Source organism: Mastacembelus armatus, chromosome 22 (genome assembly GCF_900324485.2).
Source record: "Mastacembelus armatus chromosome 22, fMasArm1.2, whole genome shotgun sequence".
NCBI classification, from domain to species: domain Eukaryota; kingdom Metazoa; phylum Chordata; class Actinopteri; order Synbranchiformes; family Mastacembelidae; genus Mastacembelus; species Mastacembelus armatus.
Genome location: NC_046654.1, coordinates 12,996,027 through 13,013,837, shown reverse-complemented (window position 1 = coordinate 13,013,837; position 17,811 = coordinate 12,996,027). Strand labels below are relative to the sequence as shown.

The window sequence follows — 17,811 nt, the reverse complement described above, 5'->3', positions numbered from 1 at the left end:
TCATGCTATCTTAAAAATGATAAATAATATTGAAATTCTTATTAAAATAACTTTCTTAAATTATTTAGACTTCATCACACCAACCTTTGTCCCAGTATAAAGCCACATCTTGATAGTCTAGCTTTTTATTGCTGTGTATTTACAACCCAGAAAAACAAATCTACATACAATGGATGAGTGGTTAGCACTGTTGCCTCACAGCAAGAAGGTTCCTGGTTTGAAACCCAGCAGGGGCCTTTCTGTGTGGAGTTTGCATGTTCTCCCTGTGATTGTGTGGGTTTTCTATCTATACCTGATTATACAGTGAAATAAAATTTTGTTTTTCTGATGTTTGTGATATAATGGTAATGCTATGCTGTGTGATTCTGTTAATTCTCCTCCCTAACAGCTGATTCAGGTAGATGTATGTTGTGGACTCTGCAGAACATTTAAATATTTACTACCACAGTAACAACAAAAATAATATTTTGCATGCATTTTATTCTGGTTTAATTCAAATTCATTACCATCAGATTCATCATGATAACATATGATCACACATTGATTTGAATCATGTGTTTGGTACAGCTGTGTTAGATGATGATACATATGATTCTAGTTTAAAATTGTCTACCAATTATAACATAGTCAGCTGTTGACTCCCCACAGTTAATCACTGCTTAGTTATTGGTTTGGGACGTGGCATCCCACAATGCCAATCGTCAGTGCAGCTTCGATATGATGTTGCTGGTCATCAAAGAAGACGTGGGGCTTGATCATCTCCAGTATGGGACCTTTCTCAGATCCCCCCAGACAGAAAGCCTCATCAATCTCAAGACCCCAGTAACGCAGAGTGTTTAAGGCTCTGAATCCAGGACTGCCACCTCCACGAGATGTCACCAGGTAGGTACGAATGGGGCACTTCTTGTCAAGCAGCTTTTTGTCATGCAGTTTCCTCTGCAGTTTCACTAAAACCTGCAGGAATCCTTTAAATGGCCCCTGAGGAAAGAAGGGAGGAGAGCAGCAATGATGTGACATGAAGGGAAATTATTTTGGTCCAACTTCATCTTTACATTCATGGTACAGGCACAAGGAGAACAAGACAACACTGAAAATAGCAGATGACGTTTATATCACTGTTCCATCAATATTACATCATTAGTACATCTATGAACACTAGATGTGTAGAAAAGTGTAATGAGTTGTAAAAGTGTGATAACATAGAGAAGCCACTGAGGACATAGTGTAGTTCATTGATGGTGGTTGAGGAAAACTGCACATTAAACGTATCAATGAACTATTTAGTTATTACATTTGACTATGACAAAATAAAACAATCAAATGTAACTAATCACTGGTCTTTGTGTTGCTGCATAACAAATTTAATTGAACACATGTTGGTCTCTGTCGCCCCCTAATGTGGGGAGGAAGAATAAGTCTGACCACTTTCAATTTAAATCCTGTTTTATTTTCTACTGGGAAAAGTTCACTGACTGGTCTCTATGTAAAGTGAAATCTATTAGCTTTTGCTTTTATTTGAAACTTTGAGATTAAGTGTAAGTGAGCTGTCATTACCTCTTTCATTGGGTCATTGACTTTTTCCCTCTCGTTTCTATAGAACGCTTCCAGTCCCTCAGAAGCGTAAACACGTTCAGACTCATTGGAGAAGAGGACAGCATCACCATCAAAGGCAATACGCAGCTCACTCTCAGACACTTCTGCCATTTCTCCTGGTGTCTTCATCACAGCAGCTGCTATTTCTGATACAGACACAAAGATTCAACACAGAGTTGTTGTCTGATGTACAGTTGTGGTTAATGTTATCTGTGTTATTGGGTAGTTCTCTATCAGCTCAGCAATATGTACCATACACCATAATACACAGTTTCTCTTATTTACACTTACTGTTGTTCAACGCTTCTGTAACCATTTCCTCTGATTCAGACAGATACAGATGGGTGTTGTTTTCCATCAAATTATTTATCAGATCCTCTCCACTCATAATTTCAGTTAAGTTTTCCAGGTCTGCAAACATGAATGACAAGGTCACTGAGGACATGATGTACAAAAATGTTGTTTTAGCTGGTACCATTAAATGATTAAACCATTAAACCATTAAAATACAGATGAAAAAATTAATTTGGGTGTTTCAGTAACATACTGTGTTCTCTGATGGCATTGTTGAGTTCGTCTGACCTGTTGTCATCAATGAGTATGACCTTAAAGAGCTCCTGACTCTCAGGGTAATGCGCTCTAAGCTTAGCGTTCACTGCCTTCAGAGCCTGAGAAATGCAAATGAGTGCAAATGAGTGTTTCTGTGTTAACGCTCACACTCTTGGAATACATTCATTAACACTTCCTGCTAAATCACTACATGCTACTGGGTTTAAAAGTGTGTGTTTTTCCTCCACATTCACTGACCTTGACAAAGCTGAAGGCAGGGCCAGGGCTCATGTTCTGCTCAGTGAACACGAGTTTAGCTGATATTGCAATGATGACGGGGCTCCCTGTCTCAGGCTGGAGGATCAGAGGGAACAAATGTTTTAACAATAACTTGTAGTGACTTTTTCTGCACAGCATTAGTTTTTTTAAAAATAATGTTATTTCTTATGCATATATTAACCCCCCCACAAAAAATACCTGAACAGATCTAAAGAAATATATATATATATATATATATATATATATATATATATATATATATATAAGTTATAATTAGAGATAATAAAAATTATAGATGGTAAAAAAAAAAACTTACAGGCTGACGATTCATCTTCACTCTTCACCTCTCTGAACTTCACACCAAGTACCAGACTTTGTCTCTTTTATATCCTCTCCTTCCTTTTCATCTTGCTGATCCTGTTTCTCTTTCGCTCAGGTGTCCTGAAAAAATTGTCATAACAAAACTGATTCATCAACTCTTTAGTATTTCTGTCTTGTTTTTCCTTTGATGGTGTCATTTAAGTGTTGACTTGTTATCTCAGAAATGTTAAGTCAGGTAGCACCATAAATACATCTTTTATTATGTTTTTTATTGAATCCCTGGATCATTACAAAATGTGGCCAAATCAAACACATAAAACACAACAAAATACACAGTTTAGGTAAAATACTGATAATACTGTATATTCAGTACAGTAACTACAGTAGTGACAGTGTTTAACTTCTTGGTTTACATCTGAGTAGTTTTAAGTTTCTCGAAAACTCAGTAGAATCTATGGATTCACTGTAGGTGCAGCTGCAGGAAGCTACATCATGGAGGACAAAATGCAGGTTCAGGTGTTTATCTGCCATTTCTCTTTTGTACATTCATTTTATGTTTTGTCGTCTATTTTAGAAAGTTGCATGACATTTCTCTGTCTTTCTCTCAGGTCACTAAATGGAATTAATGTGTTGTGTGTGTGTGTGTGTGTGTGTGTGTTGGACCTGTTAAACCACCTACATTACAATGTATATTTAAGAGAGATGCTTAAATGTACAAACATACATGGGCAGGGTTATAGAGTCATTATATCACAGTGATGTGCTGTCAACATTAAGTCCAAACACAATAATAACTTCTCAGAAATTGAAACTGAAGAATAAAATTTATTTTCAATGCTCTTTCATATCAGCATATATTAAACTGAAGTTAACTATCATTGTAATGATGTCAGTTCAGATGTTTATCTGCCATTTCTCTTTTGTACATTCATTTTATGTTTTGTCGTCCATTTTAGGAAGTTTCATGACATTTCTGTCTTTCTCTCAGATCACTAAATGAAATTAATGTATTGTGTGTGTGTGTGTGTGTGTGTGTGTGTGTGTGTGTGTGTGTGTGTGTGTGTGTGTGTGTGTGTGTGTGTTGGACCTGTTAAACCACCTACATTACAATGTATATGACAATCAGCTGAGGTATGAGCTGATACATGACAATGTCTCCACCCAGTATTTAAGAGAGATGTTTAAATGTACAAACATACATGGGCAGGGCTATAGAGTCATTATATCACAATGATGTGCTGTCAACATTAAGTCCAAACACAATAATAACTTCTCAGAAATTGAAAAGGAAGAATAAAATTTATTTTCAATGCTCTTTCATATCAGCATATATTAAATTGAAGCTATCATTATTATATCTTCAATAACTATATGTTAAAAACATATACACAGTTGAGAAAGTGTTGTTTGAGAACTGTTGTTTCAGGAATACTACTTTGGTCAAACATGTAGTACAATTAATTAATATATTTGATTATTGAAAATAATAATCAGTCACAACATTAAATAATCCACTGCTCATTATGTGGTAGTTAATCAGAAGCTTGACTGATATATTTGATTTAACCTAATGAATAATGATTTAAACCTGTTTTATTTTTTCACAGGAAAGATTCGCTCACTGGCCTCTCTGTAAGTAAAACATCCATATTTTTGCAAACTATGTTTTTCTTAATTTATTTTCTCTATTGCTGTTTTTTAAACAATTAATGGAAACTCATTGTTTCCGGCTGCAGCCCAGACAAACAATGAAGACAGGAAACAAGTTTTTGTTTACAATCAGTTTTACTTCAATCTTAAAACAGAGAAGCTTGAGTCCATAACAGTCCACATTACTCAATTGTAATGTTATAAACATTTAGAATATATATATATATACGATTATAAACTCTGAGTAAGTGCACAGGTTGGTGTACTGTCTGGTCTCGCAGTCTTGAGTGACAGCTTTGTCTACCAGAAATTGGTGCTTAACTCCTCTGGTGTTCCTACCAATTGCTTTCTGGGCCATGAGGCTTCTCATTTTATCTATGTTGCAGGAGCTTCCATGTTGTGTAGAGGCAGGTTATTGGGTGGTAGTTGGATGAGACTGCTCCCTTCTTGGGGTCCTTCAGGATTAGGACAATTTGACCTTCACTTATTCATTCAGCGTGGATCACATCTATCAGCAGCTGGTTCACTTGTGCAGCCAGATGTTCATGGAGTGAAGCTAGCTTCATCAGCCAGTAGGTGTGGATCATGTCTGGGCCTGGTGCTATTCACTTCTTCATACTCTTTCTTTGATGTCTGTCACTGTGATGGTTACTGGATCTTGTTCATGGAGGTTGCTGTGTCTGTTCTTTGGTCCACCAGCCACTGAGCATTGTTGTTATTTGACGCTTCTTTCTCCCATATGTTCTTCCAGTATTGTTCAGGCTCTAGCCTTGGTGGGTCTGCTCTCCAGTTATTACAGTGAGAGAACACTTTGGAAGGCCCAATGGAAAACTTCTGGTTTATTGTATTTGCTTCCATTTCTCTGGTGTACCTCTCGAAGCACGTGGCCAGGGCTTTGAGTCTTCGTCTCCAAGGCCTCAGGTATGGACAGCCTGTTGAACATCTTAGGTAACCTGTTATTCACCCTGCCCCTTTTTCTGCAGACGGCCGAACAACACATACCCAGATTAAACTAGCTGTTGTCTTACAGTGTGACATATCGCTGGAAAGGGCGTTTCATTGGCTACAAGATACGTCAGTCATCATTGACAAACAATGCGACTGGCTGGTTCTACTGTCATTAGAAGTTGTCCTATCCCCCTGACTGGAATTTGCTCTCAGCGTTGATTCCTATTGGTTTTATGGTTAGTTACGCTGTAAAACATAACAAGCACGGTTTGATTGAGGTCTGATGTGATTCACAGAAGCTTACTATGTCAATCTTTATTGAATAAAAGTGTCATGAGTCCCTCTGGGGACTTCCTGCCTGAGGACCTTTATTGTGTTAAGACTTCCTTTTCCCTGTGTTCTAGTCCCTGGCAGCTTTGTTAGTTATCTGTGTTTATTAGTTTCACCTGTGTTTGATTACCTGTTGTGTTTTCCCCTATTTATACCTCCCCTCTTCCTTTGTTCTGAGCTGAAGCGTTAGTTGTAGTTAGTTGTTGTGAATTGAGTCCATGAAGTTTTGAGCGTTTCTTTGTTACCGTCTCACCCAGTTTTTGAGTTTGTGTTTTTGTGCCCTGGAGTTCCCAGGAGGAAATAAATCCTCGGTAACCTGCATTTGGGTCCTACCTTCTCTCCCGCACCTCCACACACACACCGACACTTGACAAAAAGGCGAAATGAACCGTAAAACTCTCCGGATTAAAACTTTTCATGAGGAGGACGATGGTTTTATGGATTTACTCAGGGATAATACGTCTTTTGGACTAAAACATGGATGCACTATGTTCCCTGGATTCTAACGAAAAAAACGACATGCAAGAATTGATGTTTCAGTACATGTAGGAAGTAACACGACAGAAAAGGTAAGAACTGGCGTTTTTCCAGTATTTGTACTGTTGTTAAACAGGCCTGGGACCAGGGTAGGAGTTTTTAGTTTCAGAAATACTCAATAGCTTGGAAACTCAATAAACTATATTCACTCACTGTAGGTGCAGTTGCTGCAATCTACATCATGCAGGACAAAATGCAGATTCAGGTGTTTAACAGCTGTTTCTCTTTTGCACATTCATTTTATGCTTTGTCACCTATTCAGGAAGTTGCATGTTGTTTCTTTGTGTTTCTCTCAGGTCGCTAACTGGAATTAATGTATTGTGTGTGTGGACCTGTTAAACCACCTGCACCACAATGTATATGACAATCAGCTGAGGTATGAGCTGATACATAGCAACGTCTCCACCCAGTATTTAAGAGATGTTTAAATGTACAAACATACATGGGCAGGGTTATAGAGTCATTATATCACAGTGATCTGCTGCACCTCAACATGAGGTGTCATCAGAATAATAACTTCTCAGAAACTGAAAGTTAATGACATTTATTTTTAGTGCTCTTTCAAAACAGCATCGATTCATCTGGACGAATTTTAACACCATTATATCTTGTAATTCTATATGTTAGAAACATATACAGAGTTGTAAAAGTGTTATAAAATAGAGACAGTAACTAACTGCACCTATTGTGTATTCAAACAGTTGTTTAAAGGATACTACATTGGTCAAACATATCAAAGTACAATTTAGTTAATACATTTGATTATTGAAAAAGTAATCATATTAAACAGACATTTCCACCAGCTACATGCAGCCACATCATGCAGGACATTTTTAAATTACTCATTACAATGCAGATTGAGACATACAAATGCAGTTTCACTTTTTTCCTTTTGTTATATGCTGCTTATTCTCCTCCCTAACAGCAGATTCAGGTAGATGTATGTTATGGACTCTATGCAACATTTAAATATTTACTACCACAGTAACAACAAAAAATATTTTGCATGCATTTTATTTTGGCTTAATTCTAATTTATCTTAAATGCCCCTTGAATCATAATGATAACATATGATAACACACATGCACATATTATTTATTTTCATCGTACATATGTGGATTTTTTTTTTTCAAATTTTCTACCAATTATAACATAGTCAGCTGTTGACTCCCCACAGTTAATCACTGCTTAGTTATTGGTTTGGGACATGGCATCCCACAATGCCAATGTTCAGTCCATCTTCAATTTGACTGGTCATCAAACAAGACGTGGGGCCTGATCTTCTCCAGCATGGGACCTTTATTAGATCCCCCAAGACAGAAAGCCTCATCAACCTCAAAATCCCAGTCATGCAGAGTGTTTAAGGCTCTGAATCCAGGACTGCCACCTCCACGAGATGTCACCAGGTAGGTACGAATGGGGCAGTTGTCATTCAGTTTCCTCTGCAGTTTCACTAAAACCTCCAGGAAATTTTTAAATGGCCCCTGAGGAAAGAAGGGAGGAGAGCAGCAATGATGTGACATGAAGGGAAATTATTTTGGTCCAACTTCATCTTTACATTCATGTTGCAGGCACACAGAGGGAGAACAAGACAACACTGAAAATAGCAGATGACGTTTATATCACTGTTCCATCAATATTATATCATTAGTACATCTATGAACACTAGATGTGTAGAAAAGTGTAATGAGTTGTAAAAGTGTGATAAAACAGAGAAGCCACTGAGGACATAGTGTAGTTCATTGATGCTGGTTGAGGAAAACTGCACATTAAATGCATCAATGAACTATTTAGTTATTACATTTGACTATGACAAAATAATACAGTCATCAAATGTAACTAATCACTGGTCTTTGTGTTGCTGCATAACAAATTTAATTGAACACATGTTGGTCTCTGTCGCCCCCTAATGTGGGGAGGAAGAATAATTCTGACCACTTTCAATTTAAATCCCGTTTTATTTTCTACTGGGAAAGATTCACTGACTGGTCTCTATGTAAAGTGAAATCTATTAGCTTTTGCTTTTATTTGAAACTTTGAGAGAAACTTTGATGCTGTTTGAGGAAAACTGCACATTAAATATATCAATTAACTATTTAGTTATTACATTTGACTATGGCAGAAATAATCATGCAGTCAGAATTATTATCAAATCACTGGTCTTCATGTTATGTTGAGTCCATTAATCAGCTGCTTGACAAATGTTCTGTCGCCCCCTAGTGGAGAGAGGAAATTTAGTTTTGTTTATGTAAACCTTGCTGTGAGGAGTCCAAATTTGGTCATAAAAACGTGAATTAAATATAGTACAATTCAGTTAATGTATTTATTTATTGAAAAAAATAATCAACAGCCACAACATTAAATAATTCACTGCTCATTATGTGTTAGTTAATCAGCAGCTTGACTGATATATTTGATTTAATCTAATGAATAATGTGTTTTATTTTTTCACAGGAAAGATTCACTCACTGGCCTCTCTGTAAAGTAAAACATCCAGATTTTTGCAAACTATGTTTTTCTTAATTTACTTTCTCTATTGCTGTTTTTTTTTTTTTAAACTATTGATGGAAACTCAAAGTGTTTCCGGCTGTAGCCCAGACAAACAATGAAGACAGGAAACAAGTTTTTGTTTACAGTCAGTTTTACCTCAATCTTAAAACAAAAAAGCTTGAGTCCATAACACCAATAACAACACACCTAAATGACATAATAAGACCAACAGGAAGACAACAACCAGGGAGACAAGGAACTTTGGGCACTTAGCATCATGTAGCAGAAATTAAAACTGCTCATGATGGATGTCAGTAAGAGCTAAATATGTTAAAACATATCCTCATTTTCTTTAATGTCAAAAAATAAATATTAAATTATTTTACCATTATTCTCAATGTGCAACCTTAAAATACATTCATATACATTGACCAAATAATCACATGCACAACATACACACCATAACATGCAAAATTGACAGAAAAGAAATCCATAGAACAATGCGAAGGCACCAGTTTTAATAACATGTAAACACACAGATAAGCAGTAAAGTGATAAAATTACATCCAAAATGGAGATTCTGCATAAAGTGACTGATTGCACATCATCAGTGCAGCACAGGTCAGCACAGGTCAGCACAGGTCAGCACAGGTCAGCACAGGTCAGCACATCCAGGCTGCGTTCAGACTCTGTTATCAGAAATCGTCTCAAGAAGCCACCTGATGCATCCTAACTAACCTTACGGTTATAAATTAATATTACTTAGAATTGGCAGATTTATTAAATATTTCTAATATTTGGTTTTTTAATTTTAAATATATATTATTTGTTCATTTTGGTCTTTGATGAATGTGAGTAAAAATATATACCATAGAGATTTAAAGTACTGCAGGAAGTTGCTGTTTTATGAGGTAATTTTCTTCAAATGAATATTTTTACACACAAATACCACTTTGCAGTACCACATTCTAATTATCCAATTTTTAGGAAGGATTTCTAGGTTGTAACTAATGACTTGAAAATTAAAATTGACTTCATATGTGAGAATTAATTAAAGAGTAATCACTTGACTGCTGCTTATGCTCTTTTACAGCAGGTATAAATGTTGCTAAGGCCATTAATAAGTGGTTAATAACTGGATCTTGACCTGGATCCTTTGCAGCCCTTTTTCATAAATTCATAGAGGTCAAATATTTTTCTACTGACTGGCCAGGAACCGATCTATAAAGCTTTAGTTAATTAATTACTTATTATTTATAAAGACATTAGTTTTGACTATAAATGAAACTTGTGTGAAAGGATATTGTCACTGACTAACAGTCTGAATGTCCTTCATCCAACCATTTATACCCTTTAATCCAATTCAGGGTCACAGTGGGCTGGAGCCAACCTCTGCATGGGCTATTACTAGTAATATTTGATCACCTGGCTTTAATTACGTTTTCAACCCATTTTTAAAACCTTTTATTATATAGTTTTAAATGCATACTACATTTCCCAGTAGCAACAGTCTCCTGTGTTGCTGTGATGTCCCAGCTACTTGGGTGCTGAAGAAATCTCTTTGTCCTTTATTCCTTTCTTGGGGACTCTCTGAGCTATCCCATAGGGAACATGACACGCCACTGTCCCCATTTCCGCTGCTCCCTCCACATGAAACATCTGGTCATCAAAAAAAATGTGTGGCCTGATCTTCTCCAGCATGGGGCCCTTGGGTGCCCCCGCCAGAAAGAGAGCCTCATCTATCTCTAAACCCCATGAGCGCAGAGTTTTTAGGGCTCTGGTGCCAGAACTGGCTGCACTGCGAGCCGTCACCAGATAAGTCCGGATGGGGCAGTCCATGCGCTGGCCTTTGTCATAAAACTTCTTCTGCAGTTTCCCTAAAACCTCCAAGAATCCTTTTAATGGACCCTGCAGAAAAGAGGGAGAATATAATAAGCCCACAGTCTGCATTTGGTAGTTTCTACATTTATATGGGGTAAATTGCTCCTTAAAGTGTTGCCCCCATGAAATTGTTAGAATTAAGCCAAAATCCAAAGTTTGTAACCAACTGTGCTTTAAATGCAGAGTTTAGCAGCTGCTTTATCTGTCTTGGGTCTTACTTTCATAGTACATGCTAAGATCCCAGTGGTTTTAGTAGCATGTGAGCTCCTGAGATCTGGAAATGCAGGAACATCATAAAAACAGTCAGATAGTTAATATTTGAACTGTGTCAGTATCTTTATACTGTACATGATCCAGCGGCTTGTTCTCATGGGCCTTTTCATGCTCAAAGAACTTGTCCAGTCCATGGGCCTTGTAAATGCGCTCAGACTCATCAGAGAAGAGGACAGCGTCGCCATCAAAGGCGACACGTAACTGTGTCTCTGACACCTCCTTCATCTTTTCTTGGGTGAACATGGTGGCTGCTGCTATACCTGGTTCACACATAAACATATTGTATTGTGGATTTATGCTTATTGTTAACAAATCAATTTAGCACAGATATGAATAACTACTATACTGCTCCTTGGTAATATGTAGCTCCTTTGTACTCACCTTCCTCTAGAGCCTCGCGAACCTTGACTGGATCAGCAGACAGGTAAAGGTTGGTGTGGTACGCCTTCAAGTAGCCTATGGGACTGTTTCCCCCAGTCATACAGAAGCGCTCGATGAACAGCTCTGCAAAAGCGAGGCATTAAGGTTGAGGCCTGCAGTCACAGTTTTGATGAACACAAGATAGCAAAAAACATTTGGTGAATAAAGCGTGGTGTACTGGAGAAGAGTGCAATCTGTTTTGATGAACTTGCACTGAGGCCTGCCTTTGTAACTTGCTGTGTGTGCAAGACATTCAAATTTGCCTGAGAAAGATAATGATTTCAGCAAATGATGACAAAGAATTAATAAAGGGAGAATTTGGTTAAATAGAAACACTGATAGCAGGTGGTGTGTGGCTTCAGTGTAGGCAAAAAGAAGGCAAACATTTGTGAGTGCAGTTTTTTTTGGGTTTTTTTTTGGCCAAACCCAGAGGAACCGGGGACAAAGATTACCGGGTCCCAGTTTATATCTCTTGAGCACAATGTCTATTGGACAAGATCTCACCAAGCCCACCTGCAAAATCACCCAGATGGAGATGACTGATGTCTTAGCTGGGCTCCACAAAGGACATAAACAAAACAGCTTTATGTGAATAGTAAGCATGGATTAACAAAAGAATAATAAGCTCTCTTATGTAGACTTCGTACACACATATATATGTCTGTATGCCCTAAGGAGGAACACAAGGTCATAAAATCCCTCCCCACTGTGGGAATAGAGAGGAAAAGCTAAACTGCTGGGTCCAGCCCACCCTCAGCTTGTGTTGGCATACATCAATACAAGGACCAATGCCAGGTCTGGTACTATTTTCAGAGATCACCCAGAATAAAACCCATGCTATCTTGTGAGAAGTTATTATGATGGCCTATATTACTCGCAAATTGTCTAAGTGTGTATGTGCAGTAGACATACATCTAGTTCAGTTCACAGCCTCGTTGTATTGTTCTGAAAAGGAAGACCCTGCTGACCTAAAATAACCCGCTCAGCTAATCAACTGACCGTCCAGCATGAAAAGATGTGAAGTGAATCAGTGTCTGTACAAATGGTTTATAACAAACTACTAAGCAGGTCAGAAAATAGTAGCTTAGGTCCTTTAATGATGATGCTGGTGAGATTTACATTTGATGCACTACTGAATATTTATAACAGGACAATGTATGTTCTGATAATTTTTCTAGTCTACTCACTTTGATTTTTTTTAACTGCAATTAATATGTACGCACTTCTATATTTTTAAATCGATTAATAAAAGGCTGTCAAAAAATACTCTCACAATTAGGAAAAAACAACCAAATTTCATGCCAGAGTTAAACCACCAAAATATTTTAAGTTTGTTTTAACCACATAAAAAAAAAGTTATACACACTACGGCTTTAAAGAGCAAAAAAAGATAAAGCAGGTGATGCTGGAAGAGAACATACACCAGAGAAAAGGATATTTGCCTCATTCTGTAGTTGTTATCCTCTTTAAATGTATGTGTTAGTAACTCACGGTGATGATTGATGGTATTGATGAGTCTCAGGCCCACGTATGCATGATTGTTGGTCATGAGCACAACATCAAAGAGCTCCTCGCTCTCAGGGTAAAGCTCCCTCAGTCGAGTGTTCACAGCCTCCAGAGCCTGGGAACAGGACCCGACACAGACTTAAATTATTGAAAAGACAATACTGCAGTGAGGATGGAAGTGTGTGTCAGGGTTTCAGTGTGTTGGTGCTGGATGCTTATTGCTCATCCACCGCCTCCAGATACACGATTCAACACATAACACTGACAGGAATCATTCTGCGTCAGGTTCAACATATTGTGTCTGTGTTCGTTTCTCCACTTATCTCTCCTCGTCCTCAGACTCTCTGACCTTGACGAAGGAGAAGGCAGGTCCGGGGCTAAAGGGCTCTGTTTCATGTTCCACCTGATATTTGATGTACTCCTCCATGCCTTGCTGCTCGTAGATCTGCTGCTCCTTCTCCATGTTGAAGAGGACACGTGACGACACGGCAATGGTGATTGCATTTTCTGGCTTGGGCTGGAGGGTGACAGGTTAAAAATATCTCACTTTCATCTTGGCCTTCATAAACACAGAGGATTGCCTTATTTGACTGAGATATGTTGATGTGGCTTTGAGATCATGTTCAGAGTGGTAAGAACATAAAAATCCAGCCAATCCAGTTTACAGTGGGCAAACTGAGTGAGCTGATGTGTCAGAATAGAAGCGACAGCGTGATATGAAATGCTGTTCTCTGAAAGACTGATAGCGCTGGGCACATACCAGAGTGGCTTACACCTCCTAACTCTGAGATAACAGCACATATGTCACAATATTTTTACCGTAGCTCTACAAATTCATGACAATGTTCTTTTGTTTTGTCTTTTTTTTTTTAATGAAAGAACGTAATATTAGTATATTAGTGTGTTTGTTAGCAGTCTGCCACTCACGAATACTCTAATGAAAGACTATTAAACAAACGTGTGTCATATTTTTCTCAAACTTACAATTGAGGCCACTCCCTGCATCCTGCAAATTCCTGAAGCTGTAGATGTTGTATCTGTTTGTCTATAATCCAACCACCTGTAGCCTTTACAAGAAACTATCTAGACTATCTGATCTGAAACAAGACGCCTCTCTATCTGTTGCACAGTTTAGAGCAGACACAATAAAGCTGTGCTGAGCCTCTGTATCCTATTTCACCCTTTTTCAGCCTCTTTAACTGAGGTTGAACATTAATTGAATGCTTCACAAGTGAACCTGGATGTGAACCTCTTTCTGTTTTAAGCAGGGCTGAACTCTGATAAAGTTGAGTGGTCAGTGTGTCTGTCTACTCTCGTCTGTCATTTGTCATGTGACCTCAGTCTTGGCCGCTGTATAGGAAACACTGTAGTAAACACAAAAGTGTGGACTAGCAGCCTTTAAGTAGCAGCAGTATAATTCAGCTGTGAAACAATGACAAGAAGATTGAATTTGACTGTAGAGTATGTGCAGTGAGTGTCAAACCTCAGATGCTCGACAAACATAACTCACAGAATTGCACCTGTCAGCAGGTTCTGCGTTAAACTGTAAGGATACTTACCGGTTTAGGTTTCCTGGAAGTGGTGGAGAGCTTCAAACCCATCCTAGCATCTTCCCATGGGGCTCGGTTGCTGCCACTGCCATTTCTGGTCAAGTCCTGCTCACTAACAGTCAGAGTTTGACTGTTGTCCAGACTCATCTTACCTTTTCTGTTCACCTGTCTCTCCCAGGACCACGCTGAGCCCCAGTGTGCAACCTTATAGATCTCTGATCTTTTTTGATCTCTCTCTCTCTCTCTTTGGCAGGAGTTCCCAACAAAATACTTAGCCACTCTTGCACATTCACAATTTGAATAAAATACTGGTGCACTCAGGAGATGAGATCAAGAGACTGCAGCTGCAGAGGCACTTAGCTGAATGCAGGCAGAGCCGCAGCAAGCTGCTGCAGAATAGCAGAAAGACGGAGAGAGGTTCAGAAAAAGACCAAATTCAAGCTGTTTCTTTTATCTCTGGCATCACCTGCATTATGTTCCTCTCCCAGCTCCTCTGTGCTTGTCTGTCAGTGTGTTGCTCTCTCTCTGACACACACTGACATCAAGCTAGTAGCCGCCCCCTTTTAACCCTTTCAGTGTCTAATTCCCTGAAGCAGCAGTAGATTTAATAGATGTGACAACTGGTTGCTGGAGCCTATTGGACAGAACAGGCCTGTGTCATGGTGCTTGAAAGAAATTTATGCTTCCATTCTGCTAATAGAGATGTGGAGTTTCATATCTCTGGACGTAGAAGAAGGTGCAAATACAGAGCATGTAATGTAAAATGGCTATCATTATTTCTGTTTTACGTTTACTATATAGGCAGTTTACATTTTAGCTCATGCGCTCCCCAATCCATGTTATATTCCTGCACAGGAGTGTGGGAAATGAAGTCCATTGTAAGGCATATTGCTTTCCCTTGTGCATCTAACAGTAATTTCTTCTCACTTCTTCTCTATATAAAACGCTGCAGGATCTTTCCATGGATTGAATTACGCAGCAGTAGCCCCAGTTGCCAGGCAACGGTGACGGAGTCAGACAGGCTGGGACTCCCACCTCTAGGATCCGATTGGCTGTGAACACACCAGACTGCATATATACCCCCCCAAACATGGCATGCATCAGAAACGCAGACAGGTGATGCAGGGAATAAAGATGAAAGTGTCTGTTTCGCTTTGAAGAGCATAAATGAATTATAAGAAATGTTAGCTGTGCTTTTATCACAACACAGATGCAATTTACCAACAACAAATGAATTCTGGGAAGCTGATCCTGAGCAGACGTCCATGCAGAGACTCAAGAAACATAAGGATAATGGAGATGCAGGCTAAACGCTGCTGCATCCATTACAGCCATCGTCTTTATGTACCTGTCAGCAATAACAAGGTACCGACTACAAGGCTATGTGTGTAGAAAGACATTTTGTAATTGCATTCGGGACAAGCAGGAATGTTAAGACATAGTTTCCCTCATTTTAGTGCAGATTTGTATAAAATTACAAAACAGTAATGGTCAGTTAAACCTGCCTAATATTTCTAGAGACAGCACAAAGTGACACAAAGTACCGTCAGTGACTGTGCTCATCTACCTGACAGGATCATGTGTCCACACACACTCTCCAGAGAGCAGACGCAGAGTGCTTTTATCGATTGACTGAGGGCAACTGAAGGATTGTGTCTTTTATTGTCTGAAACCATATGAAGTGTAAATGCATTCAATCTATCTTCTCCTTTTTGAAGCATTTACACTGCAGATGGATATGTTAGACAATAAGAAATGAAACCTGTGTGGTTCATCTGGGACCTATAGAGCTTGTTTTTTGGGGGTTTTTTTACATTTTTAATTTTATTTTCCAAAACACTTCCCAGTTGAGTTCTTCATTATGTTACTGCCTGTCAGTAGGGTTGATATTTAATATCATCCAGCTCGATGAGGCATTCCTTTCATTACATGCTCATGTCCACTAGAGTGCGCCAGAGTTCCTTCTCAGTTTTTCACTGTAGACAAAGAGGATGTGAAAGAGAAAACTTTGAGAGGAAGTTGAAATAAAAACCTGAGTATTTGGTCTCTTTAAACTCTTATGATATGATTTCTGATCTGGAGCTACCCTGTCTGGAGGAGTCCTACTCTTTATATTTTTTTAATGATTTTTAAAAGTTTATTGTAAAATGAATAGATTCCGTTTCAAGCTTCACATGACATAGAAATACTACATTTCCTGTCTAACAGTTGTATTTGGAACAGAAAAAAATTAGAAATATGGTAACAGCATTACTTTATTCTGTTTCATGGAGGGAAGTAGAGACTTACACACATTCTGTTGTATCTGTGGGACATTATATACATTTTCCCTGGTAAAGGCTGTAGCTCATACTTGTCTCTGCCTTTGTGTTCGAGTATGAGGGGGTTAACAGGACATGGAGACAGTTGGGTTGCACCCACTGAGCTGATTTGAATAACGCCGGCATTTGGCGCGAGGCTCAGAAGAGCCAGCCTTTCTTCATACTGGCTGTGACACCACTCCCCTTCCCTCTCTGTGCACCCTGGAGCAACAAGAAGAGAGAAAGAAACCCAGAAATAGAGAAAAAGAGGGAGATGGGAACTGCACTGGGTGGACTCAGGGAACTCTTGCACACCTACTCTACCTGCAGTTGCTGTAGATACATGTCAGATAAGGGGAAAAAACAGAAAGAAAGCAGGAAGAAATATCAACCCGCCCCCCTTTTTTGGCGCGCAACGGATAGAGAGATAATGCTCACTCAGTGGTAGACTGTGGGTGGAGACAAATGCAGGCCTGAGAGGAGTAGGCCAGAACAAAGAGGGTAACAGCCTGGACTCACCCCCCACCCCCCCAACTGCACAGCCTGAAGGCTTGAGACAAGGCGGATGACTATTATAACCTTAATCAGGCCTTCAAAGCAACCACCCAGGCATGTCTGCCACCACCAGATTCAATGTTCTTACTGGGCTCTACATGGTCTAGGCTTGAACCCTCCCTCATTTTCATACATAAAATTCACAGCCACTTATATGCTGTTATCACACATAAGTAGGACTCTTGCCTTCTTTGTTGCTGTGATCGTCCACCACCAAGGTGAAGGACCCACCTGAAGGTCGTTTGCTGAAGTGGCATCACAGACCATTAACAGCATCCAGCCTGCACTCAAGTGATTTAACTGGATTTGTTGTTATTGGCTTTCGAAGATGCAACAGCCTAGATTCCCCCCCACCTCATCTCTAATCCTACACTATAAGTAAGTGGGTGGCAGCTGACAGAGCACCAGCACCTCTTCATCAGGCAAAATTCACCCGTCAGAGAGCAAAAAGAGCAGAGTGGCGGTTCCACTGACTTCCTGCCTCCAATGGGCTCAACACAAAAACAGGAAGTCTGCGCTGCCTGTGTGTTTCCTTATAAAAGCACCTCTCTCTTTTTCACACACACACACACACACACACACACACACACACCCATAGTGGGGAAGAGGAAAGCAGGGCACTGATTATT

General features: G+C 39.1%; 2 protein-coding genes across 2 annotated transcripts; both read right to left on the bottom strand.

The window, feature by feature from the left end:
* Positions 1-460: 460 nt before the first annotated feature.
* On the bottom strand, positions 461-2,768 carry LOC113132054 (cytosolic 5'-nucleotidase 1A-like). Its single transcript, XM_026309864.1, has 6 exons — positions 2,738-2,768; positions 2,401-2,496; positions 2,141-2,261; positions 1,885-2,004; positions 1,555-1,739; positions 461-978 (listed from the first exon to the last, which is right to left on the bottom strand). The coding sequence occupies exons 1-6, from the start codon at positions 2,750-2,752 to the stop codon at positions 664-666; spliced, it is 852 nt and encodes a 283-aa protein (XP_026165649.1). The 5' UTR covers positions 2,753-2,768; the 3' UTR covers positions 461-663.
* A 7,360-nt stretch (positions 2,769-10,128) lies between these two features.
* LOC113129154 (cytosolic 5'-nucleotidase 1A-like) lies at positions 10,129-14,474 on the bottom strand. The gene is made up of 6 exons (XM_026304983.1): positions 14,337-14,474; positions 13,127-13,294; positions 12,763-12,892; positions 11,233-11,355; positions 10,927-11,111; positions 10,129-10,605 (listed from the first exon to the last, which is right to left on the bottom strand). Exons 1-6 carry the CDS (start codon positions 14,472-14,474, stop codon positions 10,234-10,236), a joined length of 1,116 nt encoding a protein of 371 aa, XP_026160768.1. The 3' UTR covers positions 10,129-10,233.
* Positions 14,475-17,811: the final 3,337 nt, after the last annotated feature.

Excerpts from the sequence above, each read along its gene's own strand:
- LOC113132054 (XM_026309864.1), bottom strand. Across the intron at positions 2,005-2,140 it reads CAATGCCATCAGAGAACACA|ACCTGGAAAACTTAACTGAA; the intron begins GTATGTTACTGA and ends TCATGTTTGCAG. Across the intron at positions 1,740-1,884 it reads TACAGAAGCGTTGAACAACA|AAATAGCAGCTGCTGTGATG; the intron begins GTAAGTGTAAAT and ends TGTCTGTATCAG.
- LOC113129154 (XM_026304983.1), bottom strand. The coding sequence starts at position 14,474 with ATGAGTCTGGACAACAGTCAAACTCTGACTGTTAGTGAGCAGGACTTG. Across the intron at positions 13,295-14,336 it reads CTTCCAGGAAACCTAAACCG|CCCAAGCCAGAAAATGCAAT; the intron begins GTAAGTATCCTT and ends GTCACCCTCCAG. Across the intron at positions 11,112-11,232 it reads TCGCGAGGCTCTAGAGGAAG|GTATAGCAGCAGCCACCATG; the intron begins GTGAGTACAAAG and ends TGTGTGAACCAG.